Genomic DNA, 9,659 nt, shown 5'->3' on the forward strand with positions numbered 1-9,659 from the left:
ATTTCATAAGTACTTCCACTAAACATAAGACCACATAGAAAGGTTTGCACTGAGTTGCAGAGAAATGTAAGATTTTACCTTTTGTTTACATCTACTCGCTTTACCAGAAGCTGATTTAACTAGTGCTCAGTATTAGTCTTCTGCTCAACATGTTTGGCCTAAATCTATTGAAAATAATGGAATCCAATGTCTCTTGTGGAAAGTGGTGCACCACTTGAAGTTGACTTTGACAGTTCCCACAGTTAAAGTCCTGCTATACAAGTCAGACCCAATTATCCTCTCTCTTTAACCTTGGTTATAACTCTGTTTGTGCCTAGTTTTAGTCCATATCTTTCTTTAAACCAGCACTACCCTGGGAAGGCTGACATAACCATCCTCATTTGCAAGCTAGGAAGCATTGTGCATGTACACACAAAATTTGTTCTGAAATTAGTGTCCACTGGAAGAGCGATCTGTTACAATACTTACTCCCTGCTCCTAGAAAATCCCTTACCATCTCCATGTCTGTCATCACTTGGGTCAATGTTAAGACTGTGCTGGCACAATGTCCAGAGGGAAATGCTTTTCTCTAGTGGTAAGGTTCTGTGTTCAGTAGTATTAAGTTTATTTTGACCTTTATCATGTGCGAGCATATTCATCACAGCTTCAGTGGTAGTTACACTAAAACACAGCTTCTGCTTGGCCAATTTTTCTATCTCCTAAATCTTTCGCCTTTGGGCAATCCCATAATGTTCCTCTTCACACAAACACTCCCAGACCTCTGTGATGATTTCAGAGCAGTGTAACTATAAGGCACAAACTAGGCAGCCTGCAATCTTGAGTTTCCTCCCTTTTACTCTAAGGTAACTCCACCAAAACCTGTGCAAGCAGCACCACTGTGTGTAATGGGTAGAGAACCCAAATGCAGGAAAAGGTGCAAGTCCTGAGTGCTGTCAGGGACAAGCACATTCTGCATTTGGATCACTTCCTCACCATTATCCAGTGACCTGCTGTGGGTTATGATTAGGGTAATAAAATATTGTCTGCCTTCTAAAGCACAGTAAGTTCCAAGAATCCAGAGGAAGCCTTTACATCACTTCTACAAATGCCTCCCATGCAAAACCACCACATTGCCATAATGAGGAAAGCAAAGTCTGACAAAACAGATTGCAACTAAAAGCGGCAGTATATGATCATTAGGAACCCGCATTATAAGTGAATTTTTTTTACAAGAAACTGTAAAACATAAATAGGAAATGTACAAAGAACCAGGCTATAACTGCTACAAATTACCTTTTGGATCTTCTAATTTTTCATTCAACCTTTCTTTGCATGATAGCTTTTCAATAGGTATAATTAAGTTCTCATCTGTAGACAAGGAAAATTAAAGGAAGAAAAAGATGGAAAGACAGAACTTCAGAAGAAGGGCAGGAAGAACCAATTTAGGTCATGTAAAAGAAATGAGGAAGGAAAAAAGCAAGCAAGAATGAATATCTGACACATTAGTAAGTAAAATGTCTTATCCTTGTTTTCTTGAGCAGAAAATGTTACTCCAAGAGGTTACTTTACAAGGCCCATTCTAAATATGCACTAACAATGTGATTTTCCAACAATGCAATTACATTCCATTTACAATTTTAAGGACTTGGTGATATCTTCAGAGTTGACTGATCATAAACTTACAATCCGTCATAAATAAAGCATTTGTAACTATTTGCTCTTATCTTATTTTGCCTTAGAGCAATGTTGTGGCTGATGAAAAAAAAAGCCCACTTAAATAAACTATACATAGTTATTTAAACACAGGAGGGTTGACTTTCAGACTGTCAATATGAAAAAAGATATAGTTTACATGTATTGTATTTCTGTGATCCATCTATCCTGGTTCCATGTGTTTCATGTGTGTCTTAAATGTTGCTATCTTCCCAGTATATGAAACATCACATACAATTTAACATACTGATGGAAATACCAAGTATTTTCAAACAAAAAATAATCAGTTTTAGTGCTTTATTTCTTTAAATTCTTGGTAGTAAGACAAATGCAGGATTTCTACCATTCGCATTTATTCTAATTTTATCTTCACTGCAGTTCAGTAGGTAGACGTCTAGCCAATTGATGAAAACTTTTGGAAGCAGCTATTTGCTTTTCTGTGCCTGATTCCCTTGCAAGACTATTTATAAATAATTTACTTCTGAGGCATATGGATACTCTAGTTCAGAAAACAAATTATATATACAAGATGATACAAAATATCTCTTCTATGCCACAAAAAACTCTGGTAGGTGCTGTTGTTTCTCCACTTTCTAAAATTTTACCCATTAATTCAAATTAAAAACTTCAGCTTGCCTGACTTTCAGAGGGGAAAATGAGGTTTGTTGACACTGCAGAATGGCTACTAAAGTTCTATTAAAAAGGGGTGCAGCATCTGCATGTAAACAAACCTTCTGAAGTTCTTGCTGAAGAAGCATGTAAAGCTGGGTGGTTTATTGGCACTGAAGTATTTGGAGAGTGACTCGTGCTAGCTGGACAATGACTGCAGAGTTGTTAACTAGGTAACCTCCCATAACAGGGACAGTGTACCTGAGGTATAGGGCTTGGGGGTGAGAAGACAGATTTCAGTCCAGATTCTGATGCTTTCCTCAGTGAAATCTTAGATAAAGTTTTACTAGTGTTGGACTTCACTCTATAGAATGCTGATAATAGTGTTCTTCACAAAACATAGTCTCACTGAAAGTTCCTGGAAATAAGGGGACTTTTCTTGCAGCAAAGGATTTAGGACAAGGCCAGTAAATTGATAAAAGACATGTCTAAAATATTAGGCAGCACTTTTATTACATGAGCACACCACCCACTCTTATGTTTTCATGGGTGAGACTGCTGTTGATAGTGTTCCATGGCATAGGGAGCAGGCAGTAATGAGGCCAAACTACTTGCTTGAAAACAGTAAAATAATGGTCTCAGTGGATTATATACAAAATTTATCTTGACAGAACTTTATAAATAGGTCTGTACCTTCTGTCTGGTCTGTACCTTCTTAATGTTCTGAAAACAAAATACATCATATCACATATGAAAAAGTTGGGGATTTTTTAAGAGTCTTTCACTAAAACAAGAGGGAAAAAAAGAGAGTATAGAGTCTAGAGCCTAAGCTTAACTGCAGAAGTTAAACCAGATGGTCTTAACTAAATTAATTAAAGTCTGAGGAGATGTATGTGACCATTTTCAATTACACTTACCTGTAGTATTTCTGCTGTAAGTCACTCCTCCCCCAGCATTTCCTAGTGATTTAGCAAACAATTGGTTGTTCCAGGTTCCATGTGATCCTTCTTTATTGACTGCTGCTAAAGAGACATTCTTTGGGTTTACACCTTAGAAAACAAATGACAGAAAATGTTATAAATACCAAATTTCAAATTTAATTCAACCAATAAATGACATTTCTAGAACAGAAAACCAACATTGAACCATTTGTCTTATAATGCAAAACACCATTAATGTAAATTAATCATGTCCATTGATTAGATTTTTAAGCTGAACCATGACAACCAGTGACACTAATTTAAGAACAATTCTCTTCATGTTTCAAGAGAACTTTTAAAAGACTTTTCAGTATAGGTACTTGGTTTCTATAAAACCATAATCTCATAATTGATATTTTTGTCTGTCAAAAAAGGAACACACAAGTTAAAAATATCTATCAAAAATTTGGGTTCCCAAGGCTGAAAATAAACTATTTCTTCAAGGGTTAAGTTAAAAAGTAGGACAAAGGTTCTTGTGACTTCAGCATGTTACAAGCATTACAAGAGTTAATAGGATTAGAACACATGAAAGCAGCTCCCAGATCTAGTGGTTGCAGAACTAAAGTAATATAGATAAATAACAACAATGTTCCTTGGACCTATTATTCCCTTAAATGTTGAAATTAATTATTTTTTACATCTATGCCTTTCTCATTGAAAACCATGGAGACATTAGAATTGTGTTTAATAAAATGTAAGAAATACAAACAAGTCTTCCATTTGTGTTACCTTTAGATACGGAAGTTCCTCACTCTTTATATTTTTCTTTTGGACTTAAACTGTTAATTCCCTGAGCATCCTATTTAACATTCTAGAATTGAAGTCATCACTGCCCATTAATCATATGTTCTATCAAAACAACTTGCCTGACAATGGGGAATTCCTCTGTGAGCCATCTAAATTCTCAAATGTGGATTACAGAAGTCTTGGTATGATTACTGTAATTGTACAAACCACCATAGTAACAAAAGATACTGAGATACCAAGAAAATAATTTGATTATAGAATATATTCAGAATACTAACTAAGGGAAACATTCACTTTGCTTTCTCCTTTCCATTCTCATTCCCAGTAATTAAATAATATGTTATTTTCCTGAAAAAAAATCGCCCAGATCTAGACTAAGATATCTATTTCTAAAGAAAGATGACTGCCTTAAGAAAAGAAGTGAGAGTATGAATTCCTACCAGTGCCAGTAGATGGATATTTCTAAACACTTTTTACAAGGAGGAGGACTGTGTTTATCGGAACTTGTATGTTCAGAAAACCCCAAACATCCTGACAATGCAAAATTGGTAAATATGCACTATGTAAAATCATAGAATCATAGAATGGTTTGGGTTGGAAGGGACCTTAAAAATCATCTGGTGCCAATGGCCCTGTACATGGGCAGGGACACCTTCCACTAGACCAGGTTGCTCAATGTTCCATCAAACCTGGCCTTGAACACTGCCAGGGATGGGGCATCCACAGGTCTCTGGACAATCTGTCCAGTGCCTCATGACCCTCACAGCAAAGAATTTCTTTTGTATATCTTTTCTAAATTTCCCCTCTTTCCATTTGAATCCATTACTCCTAGCCCTATCACTACAGTCCTGATGAAAAACATGAATATAGTTTCTTTAGTCCTCACATACACCTGCTCACAGATTAATCAGGATATATTCCTAGTAATCCAAGAGATGTTGGATTTATATTACTGAGGATTTTTTATCTTACAGGTCATAAGAGGGCCTGTGAACTTTCATAGTGTACAAGCAGTATTGAGGTCCTGCCATGTTTATATAGCCAGGGACTGCTGCATCAATTGTGGTATCTTCTGGGACAGCCATTTAGTCCAAAACATGAAAATTTAGTTTGGTTAAGAAAAATAAAATTATCCAGTAAGAAATCTAAAGCTTAAATGTATGTAGATTGTACACAGCTTGTATTTTCCATATGTATTGACTTTTAACCTTACCAGGCAGATATCTTGATTGGCTTATATAATAATCTTTAGCTGATGTATTTGATCTCTCAGAATCATTTCTCATCAGAATCTTGTTTTCCCCTCCTGGCTGGATACAGTGTGAAGCTTTTGGTTCTGGCACACTGAAAAATCAAAATTTTCAAACCATGTGACCAAAAACTCCAGCTCAGACCACAAGCTGACCTTAGCCTGAAGAATACAGTGCTCTTTGCTTATCCTACTTTTCTCAGTAGAGTCTGTTTCCTCAAAGTAGCAGTCAAACCTAACACCTCAGGAGAGCCTGATCTGGGATTTGAAGAAAGAAATGTATCCAATACTATGGAATAAAAGCAAATGTGGCCAAATGGCAGAACATAGTACCATTCAACTGACAAAGGAAGTAATGTTAGCATGTCAAATTTTAGTAAAACAGTTTCTTAAATACACAACAAACACCTGAACCATATAGTGCCTGAAAACAAATTTGATTCTGTTTGGATATTACTGGCACTGTAACAACATAACACCCAAAGCTGATCTGCTCATGCAATTCTTGGCATTCTTGCAGAATTCTGGTGACTTGAATTTTAATAGACTTGTCTTAATCAGTCTATAAATCTACTTCTGGACACTGTTTACTAAAAGAAATTGTGGTTTTATAATTGCAGGACCTACCTAAAAAGAAATTCCTTGTTTTTCTTTTCTTTTAACAGTGCAATGCTAGGCTTCTTTGAAGATGACATTCCAAATTCAGGGTCATCCAAGTCATCCCAGCTATCGACAGCCTTTACCAAAGTCCGACCCCACCGTCTTCTGCAGGTTTTAGGACCTAGTACACCATTCAGAGGGCCACTAGCTGCTTGTTTCTATTTTAAATAAATTAAAATAATAAAAAGTTAAAATAATAATAAAAAAGCAGTTTAATTCAGTTCTAAAATTTTGTATTTTGTATCTAGTATAACTCCTGACTACAGACTTTGAGGGAATTACAGACTTTGAGGGAATTTTTCCCAGTGTGTTGTACCTGTTTTGGTCACAGTCTCATTATGACTTTAAGTACAAAACATAATAATACCAGCATGTATTTGAAGCGTAGTTCTTTTGGACTTTCATCCTTGAATTACTCAAGTTTACCTGAACTAGTGAGGTTAACATTCTGTTTGCAAACCAGTTCAGTGCTGTGCTCAACCACTGTTTCTGGCATCTTGCTGAACTCATGCTCTGAACAGTGGTAGGTGAGCTGTCAAGAAATAGAGCACAGTGGTGCAGAACACTGCTGTGGCCCCATAGTAAATACAGCAAATAAAAGAAATTTTTCTTTAACATTCTGTTTCAATGAAATTATTAAGTTTTAAAACTGTCCTTCTATCTATCATTTGCTTTCCAGTATTCTCTGAATACCCGTTATTTTTTACATACTTTGTATTGCAGTTCACTGAGTACAAGTACAAAGCAAAATGGAAGTTACAAACCAAAGTTTACTACTAATCTTCCTAAAAATCATAATTGCTAAATTCTTACAAGGTTAAGAGCTGGATGAACCTTTCTGGGTATTTTCCTGCATGAGGCAAGTGAAGTTCTCCCTTTCCACTTCTCTGTTGTGACAGTATTGTTGTGACAGAATTGTTTCTCAAAGGTCAATAAGTAACAGCTGTTTCAACTCCATTACTGCATAAGCACGTCACTGAAGGCTATTATGATGAACATTGTTGTTAAAAGCAATCTATTCTTCTGACTTGCTATAAAATTTTAATAACCAGACAGTTATATCATCACTTATTCCCTAGTTATCTATCTGCATCTCCTCTAATAAAACATATGACAATTTTCAAGGGATCACCTGGCTGAACATCCTAAGAACTTTCAATAAAACCATCTATGTTGTTATTGAAGACAACTTACAGGTGATGAGTTTTTATTGATAATTGGAAAAAGTGGTTGTGACTGTGGCTGCTGCTTTGGTATTTGCTGGTTAGCTGTATTCTGAGGCAACTGAATTTGCTGGAGAGGCTGGTGGTTAACCTTTGGCAAGGGCTGTGGCTGTGTTTTGTCAGGTAAATCAGGTGAAGACAGAGGCTCTGGCTTAGCTTCCAGTTTAGGTAAAGATGGCTTTGGCTCTGTTGGCTGAACTGGTTTAACAGGAGTCTGCTTCTCCAGATACTGTGGGGGAGGTCCTAAAATTTGGCCAACTTGAAAGTAAGGGTGCTTCAAAGCCTGCAGAAGAAGATATAACACATTAATTTTAACTTCAAAAAGTTGACTTTGGTAACCTCATCAAGGATCTAAGCAGGTTACTGAAACATTTGAGCAAGCTTTACAGAACAGAGGGAAGATGGATGGATAATGAGATCATATGTAAAGTGTATATTGAGAACTGGCAGTTCTGTATTTCAAACTCTTACATAACTTAGTAAGACTGGTCCACTTGTACATATAATAGCATAATAATATCCTTTTGTTCCCTTCTTTATTGCTAGGTCGAGTCTGTATTTTGAGGTGCATTATACATTTAACACCATTCTATATTTATGCAGTAACAAATTTCTCTTTTAAAAGAGGTAATTCCCACTACTTTTAGCACATGCTTTATTTACATGTCTCCACTGCTGACTGTGTTTTGGCAACTCAGTGAATAGCTTGAGTTTTTTTAAATTAAAAACAAAACCAACAACAACAACAAAAGCCCCAGAAGTGAGATGGTTGTCATGTACAGGTTCTACAATTAGATGATGTTAATGAGCAAGGTTTCTCCCTCATTTTTCTTATCACCAGCTTTTGCTTTTCTTTAAAATACATTTACTGTGCCTGCTGTGCCTTCATAATGTTTATTAAGAAAATACAGCATCTGTCCTAAGGCAGATGTTCATTTGATCCTTTCCTCTGACCTTTCCATGTCCTCTGCTAGATGCAGAGCAGGGACACACCTTAGTAACACACCTCCTGCTATATCAAAACAACCCACTCCATTAATCCTTCTGGGTAGGATTCTACTCTTTTGTTAGTTCTCAAATGCATGTTTTGCCTCAGCTGCACTCAAGAATAGCTGCCTTTGAACACACTGCCATGTATATGCATTGAACTCTTCCTTTTGACTGTGGATTACACAACTGCTGCAGCTGCTTCCTCGATAACTCACCTGGGTAAAAGCTGGTTATTTGCTTTTATAAAGCACCACAGAGTATTTTGTGTAGAGTTACATAGTACTGGACTACAGATAGATCTCCATCACTGTACAAGAGACATCCTTTATAAAGTGGAGAGGAATGTTTTCTTTATTTGGTACCATCTGCTTAACTGCTTCTGAATCACTTACACAACCACCTAGGGTAACTTGCAATATGTCCTTTCTTTCCCAATTGTATTCCTCTTTTATATGTTCTAAATAGGATTACATTAGGTAAGAATAATAAAAAAAAAATCCACAGAAAGTAACCATATTTGGTCCTGGAAATATGCATTTTGAAAATTAACTTGGAGAAAAATTGTGACCTTTGTGACCGATTGGCATGTTCTTCACGAAGTTCCTTCTTTATCACTTCTCACTATTTACATTCCAAGTAAAAATAAGCCTTAGCTCTTCTACACTGCATTTCATCTGTGGTTTCACAAAAAGTAAAGTTTTCAAACTTTTTGGTACCTCCTTTTGTATAGATGGGGAGGAAAACAGAAGTGGCAAAGTGATGACAGACACAATTGAAACATTTGCACCTCAGCTATATTATATTAAATTTCTCTGTCCTGTACAGAGAGAATTCTAAGATACACAGCATAGAAGACAACATTGCAGAAATAACTGAAGAGTTTCTGATGTCTGCTGAGCCAGGTTTAGAACTTTCTCTTCTCACCACTTAGTCTCATTCCCATCAGAGTGTTCAAAATGAGGAGACATTTGTGGCCATCACTATTATGACAAGCAATTGGTCTCTGTATCTACAATTTTTTAACAACACAAGAAAATTCAGTCTTATACTTAATCATTCATGTGCTCAGACCTGACTTGCTGTAGGTCTCTTCTTTGGATTCCAGTTCAGCATATCACTCATAAGCTGTATTGCTTCATTGCTTGCATTTGGGATGAGAGTTTTTAGGCTTATAGGGACACATTGTGGGAAACGGAAATTCATGGCAGAAGCAAGGTGGTATCCTTCTGTCCAGTCACTCTGTTTCAAAGGAAAGAAAAATCAGCACCAAAAAAGAACAAAGATGTATTTAGATAAAATTTAAGGCAGCTTGAATCATGCTTGGTCTGCATGGCTCCTTCCTATATAGTTGAAAACAAGCATTCCTGTTTTCCATGACAATTATTACAACACTAAGGAACACAGCATCAGTCTTCAATGGCAGTCCTCCTGAGATTTCCTGTAGCTACACGTGGAACCATGACCATGAATAACACACTTGGACACATTCTATCTGAAGAAGACCAGAGT

At 36.5% G+C, this 9,659-nt stretch overlaps 1 protein-coding gene across 2 annotated transcripts in view; it reads right to left on the minus strand.

The window, feature by feature from the left end:
* The window catches only part of MAK (male germ cell associated kinase), a 23,974-nt gene that overhangs the window by 3,974 nt on the left and 10,341 nt on the right, over nt 1-9,659 (minus strand). The window contains exons 7-12 of one of the 2 annotated variants that reach the window (XM_014308610.2): nt 9,222-9,389; nt 7,132-7,443; nt 5,905-6,095; nt 5,242-5,372; nt 3,219-3,350; nt 1,273-1,347 (exon numbers count right to left, since the gene is read on the minus strand). In XM_014308610.2, coding sequence (XP_014164085.1) covers nt 1,273-1,347; nt 3,219-3,350; nt 5,242-5,372; nt 5,905-6,095; nt 7,132-7,443; nt 9,222-9,389 — 1,009 coding nt within the window. The remainder of the gene's footprint in view (nt 1-1,272; nt 1,348-3,218; nt 3,351-5,241; nt 5,373-5,904; nt 6,096-7,131; nt 7,444-9,221; nt 9,390-9,659) is intronic. The other variant, XM_014308611.2, reaches the window with a different exon arrangement.

The sequence above is a fragment of the Geospiza fortis genome, unplaced genomic scaffold (genome assembly GCF_000277835.1).
Source record: "Geospiza fortis unplaced genomic scaffold, GeoFor_1.0 scaffold219, whole genome shotgun sequence".
In the NCBI taxonomy this organism is placed as follows: Eukaryota; Metazoa; Chordata; class Aves; order Passeriformes; family Thraupidae; genus Geospiza; species Geospiza fortis.